The 18525-nt window shown below is 39.7% G+C and overlaps 2 protein-coding genes across 15 annotated transcripts in view; one reads left to right on the top strand and one right to left on the bottom strand.

Moving 5' to 3' along the window:
- The window catches only part of SCFD2 (sec1 family domain containing 2), a 396972-nt gene extending 391966 nt beyond the window's left edge, over positions 1-5006 (bottom strand). The window contains exon 1 of the mRNA XM_019962747.2: positions 4035-5006. Coding sequence (XP_019818306.2) covers positions 4035-4872 — 838 coding nt within the window. The 5' untranslated portion in view covers positions 4873-5006. The remainder of the gene's footprint in view (positions 1-4034) is intronic.
- A 4798-nt stretch (positions 5007-9804) lies between these two features.
- FIP1L1 (factor interacting with PAPOLA and CPSF1) overlaps positions 9805-18525 on the top strand; it is a 65006-nt gene continuing 56285 nt past the window's right edge. For 6 of the 14 annotated variants that reach the window (XM_019962752.2, XM_019962754.2, XM_019962757.2 and 3 more), the window contains exons 1-5: positions 9810-10130; positions 11292-11336; positions 11440-11479; positions 14691-14748; positions 15791-15894. In XM_019962752.2, the coding sequence (XP_019818311.1) occupies positions 10046-10130; positions 11292-11336; positions 11440-11479; positions 14691-14748; positions 15791-15894 (332 nt within the window). In that variant the 5' untranslated portion in view covers positions 9810-10045. Of the gene's footprint in view, positions 10131-11291; positions 11337-11439; positions 11480-14690; positions 14749-15790; positions 15895-18525 lie in introns of all 14 variants that reach the window. The other 8 variants (XM_019962756.2, XM_070791432.1, XM_070791433.1 and 5 more) reach the window with 4 other exon arrangements.

Raw genomic sequence — 18525 nt, forward strand, 5'->3', positions numbered from 1 at the left:
ACAAGCTTCTGTGTGGTCTAGATGTGGTAAAGGTATACCAAAATCATAGCAACAGACACTGGGGGCCTTCTCAAACAATTACAATAACTTCTCAAACAATTGCAACAAATTTACTCTATTTTTCAGCCCTGAGAGCTTATGGACTGCTTCAGGGGATCAAGGAATGTGTCTATCTTGTTCACCAGTGCTCCCCTAGGCCTGAACAAAAGCTGGCACATAGCAGGCACTCAATAAACATTTACTGAAAAAAAAAAAAACGAACTACTAGACAAAGTGACATTACTTTCAGCAAAGATGATGACAAAAAGATGAGAAGCTTCTCTATATTTGTAAGCATGACATTAACACTGTGGATTATTTATGAACTATTGGAGGTTACTTGTGTTATTTTGGGTAGCATCAATTTTAAATCTAAGAAGAATATATACATATGCATATGTATCTTCTAATGGTAAAGTGTCAAGAATAGCACCCAAAATATTCAACAACAAATAACATTTTAATACACTATGTATATAAATTAACATTTAAACCAACAACTGAAAATGGATTTTCTTTTGGTCACTATATGAAAACAGCTGTCATATGTAATTTAAATTGAAATTCATATCAGATTCAAATCATTCTGATGATTTCCAGTTACCTTTTGATTTTTAGAAATTGTTGGTGCAATCTTCTACATGCTGCAGCTATCCTTAGCTAAACAATGCCCCAATCTAAGCTGCAATTAGATGTAAGAAACTACATCAAAATTCTTGTCACAACAAATTCTTTTTTTTGTAATATTTATTATTTACTTATTTGGCTGCCCCAGGTGGCATGTGGGATCCACTTCCCTGACCAGAGATCAAACCCTGCACTAGGAACTCAGAATCCCAGCAACTGGACAGATAGGGAAGTTCACAAGAAATTCTTAGTAACAAGTCATGAGCTCCCCAGTTCCCTATGCTTGCTGTAGCCAGGACAGATCAATTAAAAAAAAAAAAAAAAACTAAGCATGGTGATCGGGTGTGTTCCTGGATGTCAGAGCCTAGATCAAGGTTGGAAAGCACCTGGGCCAAAAGTAATGCTACCAACTCCACTTACCTTACCACCCCAGCCAGTTTTGGGCCACTGTAGAGCAAAGGACACGTGTTGCTTCTCTACAATCATCACTACCAGCATGAATTCCTTCTGCAGCCTTAGTATCCTCAGCACCTCCACTTTCTTAGGCCCTATCACTTGTCTCTACCAAGCAACAGTATTAGGTGAGTTGTGGTCTTAGCAAGTAGAGAATTTCTCTTTACTTACATTCTCTTTACTTATATTTTGTATGTTAGTACAAACATATTTGGGTTTCCCAGGTGGTTCAGTGGTAAAGAACCCACCTGCCACTGCAGGAGAGGCAAGAGATGTGGGTTCAATTCCTGGTCTGAGAAGATTCCCTGGAGGAGGGCACAGCAACCCACTCCAGTATTCTTGCCTGGAGAATCTTATGGACAGAAGGGCCTGGAGGGCTACAGTCTATGGATTTGCAAAGACTGAAGTGACTGAACACATGCACAGACATATTTCAGTCTTTAAAAAATAAGTTTGACAACACAACTGTATACCAGCTGAAAATCAGTCCTAAGAATTATCAGTATGAAATTGCAACACTATCTTGAAACATTTTTGACATAAATGAATGAATAAACTGATTATTTGGAAGACAGTTTGGATGATTACCACAAACACGTCCATTAAGAAGACTTTAATTTATAAGTTATTAGGACTACAGTAACAAATTTGTTCAAATTAGAATCTCTCCTCCAAAATCTACCCTCTATCCAAGCTTCATGGGAAATAGATGGGGAAACAGTGGAAACAGTGTCGGACTTTATTTTGGGGGGGTCCAAAATCACAGCAGATGGTGACTGCAGCTATGAAATTAAAAGACGCTTACTCCTTGGAAGGAAAGTTATGACCAACCTAGATAGCATATTCAAAAGCAGAGACATTACTTTGCCAACAAAGGTCCGTCTAATCAAGGCGATGGTTTTTCCAGTGGTCATGTATGGATGTGAGAGTTGGACTGTGAAGAAAGCTGAGCACCGAAGAACCGATGCTTTTGAACTGTGGTGTTGGAGAAGACTCTTGAGAGTCCCTTGGACTACAAGGAGATCCAACCAGTCCATTCTAAAGGAGATCAGTCCTGGGTGTTCTTTGGAAGGAATGATGCTACAGCTGAAACTCCAGTACTTTGGCCACCTCATGAGAAGAGTTGACTCATTGGAAAAGACCCTGATGCTGGGAGGGATCGAGGGCAGGAGGAGAAAGGGACAACAGAGGACGAGATGGCTGGATGGCATGACTGACATGATGGACTTGAGTCTGAGTGAACTCTGGGAGTTGGTGATGGACAGGGAGGCCTGGCATGCTGCGATTCATGGAGTCACAAAAAGTCGGACACAACAGAGCGACTGAACTGAACTGAGAATCTCTCCTCCAAAATTTACCCTCTATTAGCCAGCAATAATTTGATCCCTTCTGAAGGAGAGCACTGTCATAATTTAAAAATGGGATGTAGATCAGTGAAACTTTCTTGGCTACAGTATGCCAAAGTTGATAGGTTTCAAACTTGGTTCTATGCCCCATTAGAGAGGTAAATATGCTGGGCCCCAAGGACACTGTTATGCCACTCATTCTGGCTTCCCTTGACCCCCTCTCCCACCAGGGCATTGCTCCTGTCACCTGCTACCCCAGGCAGGTGACCTCTCCCACCCAGGAGATCTCACCTAACTTGAGCTCCCTTAACCAGGCCTGGGAGTGCTTTCCTCGATGTATGGACACTACCTGGCTGAGCCCCACCTGGTGCTTTTCAAATGAACTCTTCAGGAAGGAAACAGAGTCCTTATCATTTTAAATGTACTTGGGAAATATCTGAAGAAACTTTCTGGAGGTTCACTCTCATTGCTCTGTCATCACACTGTATATTTCTCTCAGCACGCTATTGAAACTAATACTTTCACGGATCCTCATAAGCCCTGGACAAAGTAGATTGATTTTTCTTTCTCTTTTTACCTGTTTGTTGCCTTGAATCTACCCAGAGAAACTTTTCTATTTGCTCCCTTTGAACAATGCCCCTTTCAAACTTGAAAGTCAACTGTCTGTAGTATTTCAGTTATTTTCGTGTTTTGTTGTACAGCTTCCCTCAATTTGGTCATCTGTTAACAGTTCTCCAACAACTTAAATCCTTCTTATGAAGGATTGCTGTGAATACTCATATCTGCACATTTCCAAAGGTTCCCAGGTGGACAGTTCTCCTCCATGTCAGCATAAGTCCAGTTTTTCAATATTTGAGCTAGATGCAGTTGTTTTTGTTTAACAGGATAGTACACCTTAAGGATGTATTTATCCATTACAGCATTTAATAAGTTGATTTTAATTGCTACTTGTTTGCCTGGAAAATGCTATGGATGGAGGAGCCTGGTAGGCTGCAGTCCATGGGGTCGCTAAGAGTTGGACACGACTGAGCAACTTTGCTTTCACTTTTCACTTCCATGCATTGGAGAAGGAAATGGCAACCCACTCCAGTGTTCTTGCCTGGAGAATCCCAGGGATGGGGGAGCCTGGTGGCTGCCGTCTCTGGGGTCACACAGAGTCGGACACGACTGAAGTGACTTAGCATAGCATAGCATAACCCCCTCTAGACCATAAACTGTGAGATCAGGGACTGTGTCTATTTAGTTCTTCTTTGTCTCCTTAACCTGACACATAGTCAAAATGTCAGTCCCTCAGTCATTTCTAACTCTTTGGGACCCCATGGACTGTAGCCTGCCAGGCTCCTCTCCAGGGATTCTCCAGACAAGAATATTGGAGTGGGTAGCCATTTCCTTTTCCAGGGGATCTTCCCAACTCAGGGGTCAAACTCTTGCTCTCCAGTACTGCAGGCGGATTCTTTACCGTCTGAGCCACCGGGGAAGTGGCTGACACATAGAAAGAGGTATATTAATTATAGGTTGAATCACTTTGGAGAGTAGTTATGAAGCCCCCCACAACAACTGCCAACTTACCTGTGAGATCCAGCGTTCTGTCCACAAAGACCACTGATGCCCGGCCTGTAGCAGTCTTCCTCCTGTTCTTGGCAGGAGCAAAATTGGCCAGATCTGCAGCGATGATCCGACTGAGGGCACCTACAGCAAAGCACTCCTCTCGTACCCCTAAATGCTCACACAGGGAACTGAGCCCTGACACCAGGCACCTAATCTGCAGCAGCAGCTCAGGGGTCAGGGCAGTGGCATCCACCTCAGCCAGGCTTCCCAGCCTCCTCCTGTCAGGTCGGGCACTGTTGAGGATATGCACATCCTGGGGTAACAGTGGGAAAAGGGAAGCAAAAGCTGGAGTCAGGGCAAGGTGGGGAGCTACAGGGGCGAGTAACAATGGTATATGCAGCACCTCAGCTGTGTAGTTCATGTTGCCCATCCACTCACACAGCTTCTCCTCCAGTTGCTCGAACACTGGCTGCTGCCCTTCCAACTCGGCTGCTGCCGCCGCCGGCACATGATTAGCCGTAAGATGCACTGCGTGGTTCACAGCCGTGACCACCACACAGTACTGGAAGTGACTTCGGCAGATGATGTCCCGCAGGGTCTCCACGATCCGGCCTTTCAGCAGGGAGCTCAACACAAACACTGCCTTGGGCTGCTCGACTCCGCCACCAACTGCGGCAGGCTCGAACTCGCGCAGGTAACACGCAGGGCTCCCCACCGCCTCCAGCAGCCTCGAGGACCCGCAGCCCCAGTGCAGGCTCTCGGCGCAGGCGGCGTCCAGGTAGACCACGGCCCGTTTCGCTTTGGCCAGCACCTGCTCCCAGGCTTGCTGGGTAAAAGACAGCACGCCTGGAGTGTTCATTGTTGGGAATTCGCAGACTCGGGGCACCGAGTGCAGGAATTTCTCGCAGAACTCACAGCTTCCGGGAACTGGGCTCCAAGAGATATTGACAGTCAACACAGACACGTGGGGCAGCCTCTGACTTGTCCAGTGTGGCGCAGGGTAATGACGCTCCGGAGCATGATTGGCTAGTGAGGAAATCCGTCGCGGAAGAATTGTTTAGGGCTCAGACGAAATGGGCGGGGCTCCGAGCCTCCAGGAAGCCACGGTGGGTTCGTGGAAGTGGGAAGGAGCTGAAGAAATACCTAAGGAATTTTGTCCTCCTCTCCCTCTCTGCTCAGATTATCCTTCGCTACTCCTTGAGAAATCTGAGGAGTGATAAAATCTAATTTGAAATATGATGTTTTTCACGGATCTGAACACATGTCTTTAAATGTACAGCCACTTTTCCCAAATTAAGAGCGGCCAGTTCAGTTCAGTTCAGTCGCTCAGTCGTGTCCGACTCTGCGACCCCATGAATTGCAGCACGCCAGGCCTCCCTGTCCATCACCAACTCCCGGAGTTCACTCAAACTACTGTGAGGTTTTGTTGTTTATAGATTACTATCCCATACAGTATTGGTCACAAACCTGTAATACACCTACCAGTTTTGCTTTCACTTTCTCTATCTTCCTTCCCTCCTCTCATTGGCACTAAATCTTGACCTGCTTCAAAATTCGAGAATCCAGTCCTTTCTCCTCATCCATCTTTGTTCTCACTGCCTTAATCCACCGTCGTCACTCAACTGGACAATAGCAGTGACCACCCCTTTCCTATCGTTTTCCAGTTTTCCACCTCTTCACCCTTTGATTCACTTTTCTTCCTAGTAAACTAAGTTTGTTCAGTCATTTTTCTGCTTAAAACCTCTCCTAGCCCAACTGCCTACAGATCCAGCCAACGCATTATAATGGCACCAAAAACCTTCACAAATTTTCAATTTCTCTCCAGCCACTCCTAGCTTAGAACATTAAATACCTGCACAATGAAGTCAACAAGATTAAGCCCAGATTGGTTATAGGTCATAGGTTCGGTTTGTTCAATCACTATTTATTAAGCACTTATTGTGATCACTGAGCTAAGCTCCAAAACAGTAGTTAATAAGATATATTACATAATCCATGAAAAATATATACCTCGGCTAAATACTTGCCATATCATGGAGTAAGTTTTAACATACTTGTTTTCCTTAACGTATCTGTTCTACTAGATGGGGCACTAGAAGCTTGGCTTCCCCAGCACTAGAAAATAACAGGTATTAAATAAATGTTAAATAAATGTTTGTTGAATTCATATCAGTATAATAGATAATATACTCAACCAACTTTTTAATGCATGTGTACAATATTCCATACATTGTGTTGGGCACTGAAGATTTAGATAGAAGTGATCCACAGCCTTGCCTTCAAAATAACCTGAAGTAAAAGGACTCACACTGTTTTGGCGAAAGTTTTACTTTCGTTTTAGGTGCAAAGGATTCATTAACAAAAGAAACCACTTATTAAACACAAAATAAACAATTTTTAATTTAAGAGTTAATATTTAACTTAATTTCAATATACAATCATTAAAAGAAAAGAAATAGAAACAATAGAGAGAGTAACGGCATAAACATCACCGAGTTGGGTCAAAACCTACATCCCGACTTGAACAGCACTGGGAAGTCCTGAGTAACAGCAATCTGGAGTCCCATTTTGGAAAAGGGTCCTGGGCGGTGCGTCCACTCTATGGGTGAGACTTCAGATTACAGTTTGAGGGGTGGAGGCGGGCTCCCATTTATAATCCCAGGCTGAAAACTAATATCATCGTCACTTGCGGGCACTAGTTAAGCCCCCAGGGGCTCAAGAAAGTCTAAGACCCACTCCCTTTCTTATCTAAGGAGCTGCTTGACTTGCTGGTAACAGTTGGTGTGCTTGCAGGCAGGCTCATAGTTCAGACAAGGTGCAGGCAGGTTAAAAGTTGGTCAGAGGCCTTTTGTCCTACTTTCTGAAGCCTGAACAAGACTTAATTTCCCTAACACACACAAGTAAAGCAAGCAAATGCAATAAAACATTACAGAAGCTTTTTCTTTTTTTTTTTTTAAGTTTGAGCTATAAAGTGGGAAAAATAAACTCTAAGCAAAGGAAAAAGGGAAGTGGTCAGAAGAAGTTTCATATAGGACATAAGTTTTTATTTGTCTTCAAAGAAAACCAGGTGTTAACCAGGTGTACAGGATGAGGAAAGGCATTCCTGGCAGCCCAAGCAAAGAGTGAAGCGTAAACAAAGGTACAGAATTATGAAACCTTACAATATGTTCTTTGGAGCTACAATGGTTTACTGTGGCTTGAGTGTCTTCTTTAAAGAGAGGCCCATGAAGAAATAGGAGCTAGGACATAGAAAATAATGGACTATATTAGAGTAAGTCTTATTTCCGTATTCTAAATAGTAGCGGCCAATGGGGAGCTATTAAAGTACAATCTTCTCTTGGTAACCCTATGCTGGAAGTTTGGTTCCAGTACAGCCCCTGCCCCGACATCTTACAAATAACAAAATACCATATGCTCATCTCTTATATAAAATGCTGTAATATTTGCATATAATCTATGCACTGTGCACTTTAAATCAGGTTTAGATTACTTGAAATGTCTAATACAATGTAAGTACTATGTAAATGTAAATATGATGTACAAGCTAAGTCAATAGCTGCTGGTACACAGCAAATACAGGTTTTGCTTTTTGAAACTTTCTGATTTTCTTTTCAAATATTTTCTATCCAAAGTTGGTTGAATCCATGGATGTGGAACCCACCAATATGGAGGACCTGAATGTTTTTTTAGGAGCAGAAACATTTATTCACACCTTCAGTTTAGGGGAAAAAATATTCTAAATGGAAAATAATTTGAATGGAGTAAGATTTAGGGCAGGAAGGGCAGCTAGAAAAAGGTAACAGCAATACCTATGGAAAACAGTACATGAGAATACTACTAATAAAGGGAGTAGATAGTCTGGGATTTATGAAGAAATTTTAAGATAGAGACACAATTCAGGTAACTAGATTGACAAAGGAAGAGGCAGAGAGAAAATCACAGATTAATGGCCAGCTTTCTATGTGGGTCACTAGTAAGTGGCAGTAACTGAGATGTGGAAAAGCAGATTGGAGAATAAATATACTGAATTTGATTGGGACATGTTTTTGTTTCTGTTTTTTTAACCGTGGCAAAATATATGAAATTTACCATCTTAACCATTTTTAAGTGCACAGTTCAGTATTTTCAGAGTTTTCCAACCAATATTGAGAACGTTTTTGTCTGCTGAAAGTGGAACTCTACTAACAATTCTCTAGTCCCCCCTACCCCAGCAACCACCATTCTACTTTCTGTTTCTATGAGTTGACTATTCTAGGTCCCTTATATAAACTGAATTATATAATATTTATCTTTTTGTGACTGACTTGTTTCACTTAGTAATATCCTTAAAGTTTCTCCATGTTATAACATGTGCCAGAATTTCCTTTTTTTTTTTTTTAGGCTAAATAATATCCCCCTGTCTTTTCATACTGCTCATACAAATAGATGGGGAAACAATGGAAACAATGAGAGACTTTATTTTCTTGGGTTCCAAAATCACTGCAGATGGTGACTGCAGCCATGAAATTGAGACGCTTGCTCCTTGGAAGAAAAGCTATGACCAACCTAGATTGCATATTAAAAAGCAGAGACATTACTTTGCCAACAAAGGCCCATCTAGTCAAAGCTATGGTTTTTTCAGTAGTCATGTATGGATGTGAGAGTTGGACTGTGAAGAAAGCTGAGCACCGAGGAATTGATGCTTTTGAACTGTGGTGTTGGAGAAGACTCTTGAGAGTCCCTTGGACTGCAAGGAGATCCAACCAGTCCATCCTAAAGCAGATCAGTCCTGGGTGTTCATTGGAAGGACTGATGCTAAAGCTGAAACTCCAATACTTTGGCCACCTCATGAGTAGAGTTGACTCATTGGAAAAGACTCTGATGCTGGGAGGGATTGAGGGGCAGGAGGAGAAGGGGATGACAGAAGATGAGATGGCTGGATGGCATCACTGACTCGATGGACGTGAGTTTAAGTGAACTCCGGGAGTTGGTGATGGACAGGGAGGCCTGGCATGCTGCAATTCATGGGGTTGCAAAGAGTCCGACACGACTGAGTGACTGAACTGAGGTTGGTCATAACTTTCCTTCCAAGGAGCAAGCATTTTTTAATTTCATGGTTGCAATCACCACCCGTAGTGATTTTGGAGACCCCAAAAAGAAAGTCAGCCACTGTTTCCACTGTTTACCTATCTATTTGCCATGAAGTGATGGGACCTGATGCCATGATCTTAGTTTTCTGAATGTTGAAATGTTTCTGAATGTTGTACACTTTAAGGCTCATTAATCTCAGGTTCTTCCACAACGATATATTTGAAGCAACTATTGGAATTTAAAATTTCATAATGCTGCACCTCAAACAGAAAAACAATACCTACTTCTGGAAACCAGGGTAGTGGATGAGTTCTTTTTGACAAGGAAAACGCATTCTTGATTTTTTTTGACTTTTGTTTGCTGTTAAAACTAATTTTTCAAGAAAGTGAGCATGATTAGATTTCTTCTCTAATGAGAAACAGGGACTGATAGGATAACGATTTTATATCACTTCTGATAACAAGTGAAAAATGAAACGCTTTTCAGAAGATTTAGAAAAACAAAACAGGTAGAGAACAGAATGCAGGCATCAAAGCCAGAAAGACAATGGTGTACTCTTCAGCAGTAGAAACACAAGCGATGAGAGTCGACTTTGGGGGAGGAGAATTCTAGCCAACGTAGAACGTCAGGAGAGAAAGCCATGCTAAAAGGCCGAGGGGAATCCCGTGGGGGGCGGGGCCTGACACGATGCGCATGCGCAGACTCAGGTGGCCGCCGCCGCGGAAGTGAAGCCACCTAGAGACGCCGCGCCGTTTTGGCGCTGCTGCGCGTGCGCGGGCGGAGGGCGCCGGAGTCGTCTGCTTTGCCGCCTCCGCGGCTGTCTGCCCTGGATTTCAGTCTCGTGCTTCCTTCGTCCGCTCGTCGGCGGGTTCGCGCCCCTCTCGAGCCCCTGGTCAGCGAGGCAGGGGAAGGGGTTGGAGGGGGCTGTTGATCACCGCGCTTAAGTTGTGCTCGGAGCGGCCATGTCGGCCGGCGAGGTCGAGCGCCTAGTGTCGGAGCTGAGCGGCGGGACCGGAGGGGATGAGGAGGAAGAGTGGCTTTATGGCGGTACGGAACTTCCTGTCCCTTCTCTTTCCCGGGTTCTCTCAGGCTTCCCCTCCCGACCCGCAAACTGCCGGCGTCCCGGGCCCCTCACGCCGCCGCCTGCGGCCTTTCGTGCGGAGCTTTCTCGGGCCTGCCTTAGGCCGAGCGCGGCGTGCGCGTTCCCCGCCCCCCTCCGCCTCCTCCCGCCCAGCCCACGCCCCCAACGCGCAACGACCCCCCCCCCCCCCCCCCCCCACGGCTGCTGGGCCGGGCTGGGCCGGGGGCGCGGGGTCGGAACCCAGCCTCGCCCTCCTCCCCGCCCGCCCTTCTCGGCCGCCTCGCCTCAGCACTCTTTCACTTGTTTTCTTGTATCGGTTCTGAGCTTTGTTGGCGTGTTTCTTGTTGCCCTTTGACTGTAGGATGCCCTTCTTGTCCCACAAACAGTCATTCTGTAATAATAGCTAAATAAAGTTGATGCTGTAAAACTAACGTCTTGTTTCTTGATGGTCAGTTTGTGTGGAATGCACCTGCAAGGGTACCTCCTTGTCTGAAAGTCGTGCTTTAAAAATAATTAATTAAAAGAGTGAGAGAAAGAGATGGAATACATTATGGCCCATAAAGAAAACCCCGAATGTCTCCTGTATTAAGGTGAAATTTTTCTTTTTTAAGAGACTTGGCTTTAACCCACATAGAAGTACCTCATGTCCCTTAGGCTTATGGTTTTCAGTATCATCTCGTGTATCTATCTTTTACACAAAATGAATTTACTGCATCTTTTACTTACCCGTTGAAAGAGAGTTGTTTGACATTTGTTTTTTAACTTCCATGAAGTCACAGTCCCTTTTTGTCTGTTACCAGTGCTAAATTTGAAAGTTAATGTTTGTTTCGTGCCTAAAAGGCATATTCTCGATCGTGTTTAGAGTAGTAAAAGCGCATGTTTGGGCACCTTGCTCCTTGACGTGACTTTGACAAATTTAATTTTGGTAAACTTGTGAAATACATTACCTTTGGTGCAAGATTTATCATTAGTTAGTACTCTTTGAAATGTAACTGTGTAGGGTTTCTTTTACAAAGATCTAGAAATCTTGAATACTTAAACGTTGGTTTTTATTAATTTTATTTTTCATTAAAAACATAATCTTGTTAAGTCATTATAAGGTGATCTAACTTTGGATGTGCTTATAGGCCCATGGGACGTGCATGTGCACACTGATTTGGCAAAGGACCTAGGTTAGTGCTTGTGATGATCACTTCAGATTTTCATAATAATAGTTTCTTTAAGAGTGATTTGTTTGTTAATTTTATTTATTTATGTATGTATTTTTTTTGGTAGATGAAAATGAAGTTGAAAGGCCAGAAGAAGAAAATGCCAGGTTAGTGAAATTTCTTATTGATACTTAACAAATATTGTGTGGTACAGTGATCCTGTCAACAGACTGTCAGCATTATTTGGTTATCATCATTGGCTTGAATGAGATTGGAAGACACTGAGTCCTTTATTACTATTTCAGGATGTACTCTTAAACCAATTGTTTGCTAATAGCCTAGGGGACAAAAAAGTTTTGAGGTAAGGGTTTGAATATTTTTCATATTAAGTAACTTCATAACCTTAAGTGAGCTCAGTAGTGGAGTATACAGTATAACCATTACACTACTAAGGAAAAAAGGTTTAAATTTTTAAAAAATAATTATTTGGGTAACTACTTTTATAACTAACTACTTTTAGAACTTAACAACTTAAGTATTTCAAATTTAAAATGAAAAGTGGAATGAATGAATTTGTTATAAGACTGAAAGTGTTAGATTATCAGAAAGGTGTGTCATTTATTGAACATATTAAGGAGCTAGAAACTTATCCTAAATTCATAATAGCTCATGGATACAAGTACATGGATGGATACATGCTGACATTACTCTGACCAGATTCCTTAGTGTCTTATAATGAGGGAGGCATGATTGCAAAAAGGAGTTTTAAAGATATTTGGGTTTAAAAAGAGGAGGAAATGCCACGTCACACCCACTAGGATGACTGTAATCAAGACAGGTAGTAACAGGTGCTCCTGAAAATACAGAGAAATTGTAACTCTGATGGTGGAATTGTAAAATGGTTCAACTACTATGGAAAACTGTCTAACAGTTTCTCTAAAGGTTAAAACATAGAGCTGCCATATGCACATGATCCAGGAATCCTACTCCTAGATACATTCTTTAGAGAAATTAAAACACACATCACAAAAAGTTTTATGTGAATGTTCATAGCAGCATTATTCATAATAGCCAAATATGAAAGTAACCCGTGTCCATTAAATGATGAATGAACAGATTTAGAAAAGTGATACATTCATAAGTTGAAATACTGTTTGGCAGTAAAGAGAAATGAAGTACTGACATGTGTTAGAACACAGTTGAACCTTGAAAACATTATACTTGCTGAATGAAGCCAGTCACAAAGGACTGTGTATTGCGTTTCTAATTATTAAGTGTACACAATAGGTAAATCCAAAGAGACAGAAAGTAGTAGTTACCAGGGTAGGGAAAAATGGAGACCAACTACATACCTGTAAGATTTCTTTTTGGGATGATGGAAGTGTACTATAATTAGATAGATACAGTATTCTGTCTTCATACTTAACCATCTTCTGGTTGTATACTTCAATGAGTAGATTGTATGGTATATGAATTGTATCTCTGCTGCTATTTTTTAAAAAGTGAAGGGAAGAAGTGAGAAATGGAAACAGCTGACAGGGTGTTGAACTTATTCTCTGTTTAAAATACCCCTGTTTTGGACTTTTTTTTTAAAAATTATTAACTCAGTACTGTACCATCTGAAATCTTGTTATTTAATTTTGAAATGGATATATCCAAACCAGTTCCTAACCCTGATCTCAGTTAATCACAAAGTTAGGATTTGTGTAATCTATAGTGATGAAAGTAATATTACTTCCTATCCTGTTTTTCAGTTGGTCTAGAAATTAATGATAATAACAGGATTTTGTGAACTAATTTTTATTTTATTTTCTTAATATGAGTTCTTGGCTACAATTCTTGAAGCTTATTTTCTGATTTCTTACTTCCTCAGTACACAACCTGATTAAATTGATTGGAGAGGAAGCCCTCTCCCTCCCTTGTCACTGTCAAAATGTCTTCATGTTCCTTATTAGCACTTTATTTGGAAAGCAGTTTATTTCATCCAAAGGAAAAGATCTATCTTTAAAATTTTATTTTTCTATAAAAAGCTTATAATTTTACCACATTTCTAGCATTTTAGTGGTGATAGAGAACAAGTCTGTAGGGCACGAGCACCCTGCCAAACCTGTGTTCTGGTACTCAGAATGGTACATATTACATTGCCCTAAATGATCTGAGCTCTTGCTATTAGTTTTCCCCAGATTCTTTGTGACTAAAAAAGTGACTAACCCATCCTTGAAACTGTTATTAACCATTGCATTGTGCTATCTCTAATTGTCATGTTTCATTGATCCAAGGTTTGGTTAAATATACTGTTTTGTGACATAAAAGAACAAGCCCAGCTGGTTTCTGAGAAATGTACTGAATAATCATAGTTGCATGTTTTTTTCCTTGGGCTAGTGTAGAACAATGAAAATTTAACAGATAAATTTTTAGGTTTTGCCCTTTATTTTGGTTTATTTGGAATTTGTATTACCAAAAAAAAAAAAAACACTGGAGATTAAATTGATTCCTATAGAAACTGTTTGACAAAAAGTGAAGTTTACAAGAGATTAGCAGAAATTCAGTGAAAAGAGCTTTGAACTGTATCAACATCTGGACATTTTTCCTGGAAATGCTTTACCTAAATAATTGTGAGCTGCCTTGTACTTGAGTTTATTTATCTATAAAATGAGGTTAATGGTTAATTTCCACTATAAAAATTGTAGTTGTTAAAAATATAAAAAACCAATTGCACTACAGTACTGGAAATTTGACTTCATGGATAATGGCCATATGCTAAGTCTCGTGAGAATAAGAGTTTATTATTATATAGCAATTTTGTTATAACAGGGCAAATTCAAATTAATAACTAGCCTTAAAAAAGTATGTCGTGTGAAAATTAGATCTGGAGCTCTTCACTGCCAAACTGGAAGGCAGTCTTAAATGAAAATTAACTTTTTAAAAAATCTTAAAATGTGTTTTTTATTTGACAAAGGACATATATCCAATAAGATGAAACTATAAAATGAGGAAGAAAAGAGGAAACTGTTACATAGCCCTTGGCAGTTCCTATAGTACCTCAATGTTCAAGGTAGTTTTAGGGTAAATAAGATTAAGTATGATGCATATTTTAAAAATGTAAAAAACTCAAATTGTATCCCACCATCAAACTGCAAATTTGGCATCATTAACAAACTGTGGGTGCAATTCCATTTTACTTCCAGTGTTGAATGTACATGTTTTGTGTAGGCATTAGGAATAGCAAAGTAAGACAGGCCGTTTTTACCATCTTTTTTCTTATGCAACAGACAGTAATTTCAAGAAACTATCAAACGTAGCTTAAAAATGCTACAATGTTCCATCCTTACTTCAGAAAAGTAATACAAAGCATGTGCTTGTTTTTGTCGCTTGTAGTGCCAATCCTCCATCTGGAATTGAAGACGAAACTCCTGAAAATGGCGTACCTAAACCGGTAACACAAGATCTGGTTACTTCTCTGTTCAAAATCTTTATCGGTAGTTTCCCGTTCACGTGGGGAAAAAACCAAAATTTAGCATTACTTGCAGTATTTCGCATGAGAATTAGTGGGAGGAAACTCTAGACGAAATGGAGCATTTACCAAGGCTTAATGTTTATTGCTTTAATAAAAGAGCAGTTTATTATTAATAATAATAGCCTAGTTTTTTCAAAGCAAGCATTGAGTCTCGCAACCCAAGTTTGTCAGTTGTTTTAGCAGATATATCTATATTTTATTTATATATATATATATATATATGTGACAGTCTGACATCATGCCTATTAAAAGTAATGTTTTGCAGGTAAACAAATCATTGTTCTTAGGAATATTTTAACATGTTTTAATCCTGTAAAAAAGAACTTGTATTCTGCAAGCTCGAACTTGTATACAAAAAACTATTTAGCCTACGAGTTCTACTTTTTTTAATTTTGCTCTTATGTGACTAAGCATAAAACAGCCTTTTAGAGTCAAAATAAAACCTTTGTGTATGGCCCAACTTTTACTCATAGAAACAAAGTATTCCCTCAGTCATTTGCAGGGCCTCTACTGTGTGTAAATGATTGTCAGGAGTAAGTGAACTGTTTTTTTAACTGTTTGATGATGTTTAACCATGACTCTGTGACCCTTAAAAATTGTTTTCCTTTTACCTTCATGTTCTTTGTGTTAAGAATTCCTCAAATTTTTTTAAGTTTATCTTCTAGATATTTTAGTATGTTGCCTTAGATCTTACTTTTAAGAGGAGCAGTTCTTAATAGGAAAAATACATACAGTGTTATTTACAAAAAGACAATGAAAAACAGTTTTACTTAACATCGTTATCCTTTTGTCATGTACAACTTCCGAGTTGTAAATGAGTTGAAATAGGCAGCAGCACTATAACTTTTTCCTTTACAAGGAGCTCAAAAAATGCAAAACAGTTACCTTTTCAGTTACTCATCTCAAATCAAAGGTTGAAATGGATTAATGAGTGCATTTTGTGGTTATTTTTTTGGTGTAGAAAGTGACTGAGACTGAAGACGATAGTGATAGCGACAGTGATGATGATGAGGACGATGTTCACGTCACTATAGGAGACATTAAAACGGGAGCACCACAGTATGGGTGAGTTATAAGTAACAGTTGTATGTGCTTAAATCAAAGGCAGTGTGCCTGTATCAGACAATTAGTGATTGATTCCGTTGTTTTTACAATTTTCCATCTGACCATGATATGAATTCTTATTAAAATTTCATCTGATAAATTGCTAAGACAGTAAGTACAAGTTCTTGTCACAAGGAAAAAAAATATTTGTAACTATCTGTGGTGATGGATGTTAACTAAACTTACCGTAATCATTTTGACAATTTATACATATATCAAATCATTCTGTTGTAAATCGAAAGTTAATACAGTATTCTATGTCAGTTATAGGGCTTCCCAGGTGGCAAGAGTGGTAAAGAACCCGCCTGCCAGTGCAGGAGACGTAAGGGACAGGACACAGGTTTGATCCTTGGGTCGGGAAGATCCCCTGGAGGAGGGCATGGCATTCAAGTATTCTTGCCTGGAGAATCCCATGGAAGCAGGAGCCTGGAGGGCTGTGGTCCATAGGGTGGAAAAGAGTCAAGATACAACTGAAGCGACTCGGCATACATGCGTGCATCTAGTTGCATATCATGATGTAAAGGATTTCAGAATGAAATTTTTTTTCCTAAATATAAAGTTAGGTAAACTTGTGTGGAAGTAGCAGTTTTTTATTCTTGAAATTGAAGTGTTTTTACAAATTCATTGAGTGCCACAGATTCTTTAATTAGAATTAGAAAACCTTAAATTGTTGTTTGCATCTATATTGTTTTAACATTTTATTACTTTTCCAGACCTGAGTTTAGGTTCTTTAATTTTTTTGTTCAATAAAAACAATAACCAAAGTACTTCTTTTTGCTTTTTATAGTGTATTTTTCAAGTGGTTAATAATCCTGAGGGCTGTTTATGCCAATATGTTGTCTCAGGGTTTATAGTCTGTAAAGCTGGATCAAGCAAATGGACTGCTGAGGAATAAAGTACGGATTGGGATTATGTTATGGTGGTAGAATAAGAGTTGACGTTGTTTCTGTGCTTTTCAATTTGGATGTATACTGTGGTACTAGTACATTGAAAACAAACGTTTCGTTAATTGCACTATCATTTATTAGGCAGTCTTATCTGAAATGGAACAACATATGCATAAATGCTTTTGAATATTTAATCTAGTAGAGAAATTTTTTGAAGTTATTTCAGGAAGCTTAAAGGTAATTCAGTTGTCATAATCAGTTTTGCATTATAGTAATGACTGCTTGTGGAATTTTAAGACCCTAGCAACTTTTGGAGGGGCAGGATTTAAATGATTCATGTTAGGGTAATGCTTGATGTTCTCCTCATCTCCACTTAAAGTAAATGATTAGTGTTGAGCTTGTGATATTAGTAAACCCTTATGGTAATAGGCCTTTGTCATCTGGGCTTCCCTGGTGGCTCAGATGGTAAAGAATCTACCTACAGTGCAGGAGATGACCCGGGTTCAATCCCTGGGTTGGAGAAGGGAATGTCTACCCCCTCCAGTATTCTTGACTGGAGAATCCCATAAACTGGAGGAGCTACAGTCCTGCTGGCAGACTGCAGTCCATGGGGTCACAAAGAGTTGGACACAATTGAGTGACTAACATCTTGACTTCCTTTTTCATTTGCACTACGCAGAAGGAACACTTTAAGATAATACCATAGTATTCATTGCATTTTTAGGAAGTATTGTCCTCTAAAATTATTTATATTTGCAAGTATAGAAGAATTAAAGGAAATGGTGATTATTTTTTTACTAATATGACCAATTTTGGGATAAGACTTTCATACAAATATTAAATACACATAGACTCCCATAGTACTTTATCTGAACTTTATTTCTTATAGCAGTTTCATGGATTGTAATTATGTTTGCACGTTTATCACAGTTAGACTCTGAAATCTTTGAGTAGAAACCATGGTTTATGAATTTTCCTATTTCTTACAGTGTCCTACGTATGGTATTTAGTAGGTGTTTATTTAGTAAATAGACTGCATATTAAAAAACACAGTTGTCTTTGAACTTTTTTCTTCCCTCAACATTTGACCATGAGAATTTTCAAACATTCAAAGAAGTTTAAGGAATTGATGTGGACACTTGTTTACTCATCAGCTGGATTATATAATTTATGTTTTGCTGTGTTTGCTGCATCACCTGTCTGTCTACTACCTACCTCCATGCCTCCACCCACTCATCAGTCCATCTTTTCTTTTGTAATTTTTAATGCATTTCAAACTAGGTTACAGATCTTTCTAGAGAGTATAAAGCTTTTTTAACCTTGTTATCTCAAGATATAGCCATTGAAAACTGAAAGAAAGCCAAGGAGGAAATAAAATTTAATGAATATTTACTTTGTGCAGTGTTTTCAGAAGCAAATTTAAAGAGCAAATTGTTTTTAAGGAACAATGCTAAATTGGTTTATTGTAAGCTGCTAGAAAGTAACAACTAGAATTGTTGTAGGTAACATACTTTTTGTTACCGAGTTTATTGTATCTGTAAGTAAGGTAGGAAGAAAAGCAGATCTTAGGGTAGGAATAATTTACCTTGTGTAGAAGAGTGGCTTCTCAGCTATGTCTTTGAAATTCATCTGCTCATTCATTAAATACTTTTTAAAGACAGCTTGTCTGGCATTCTGTTAATTGATGATGGGAATATAAACTATT

The sequence above is a fragment of the Bos indicus genome, chromosome 6, assembly GCF_029378745.1.
Source record: "Bos indicus isolate NIAB-ARS_2022 breed Sahiwal x Tharparkar chromosome 6, NIAB-ARS_B.indTharparkar_mat_pri_1.0, whole genome shotgun sequence".
NCBI lineage: Eukaryota > Metazoa > Chordata > Mammalia > Artiodactyla > Bovidae > Bos > Bos indicus.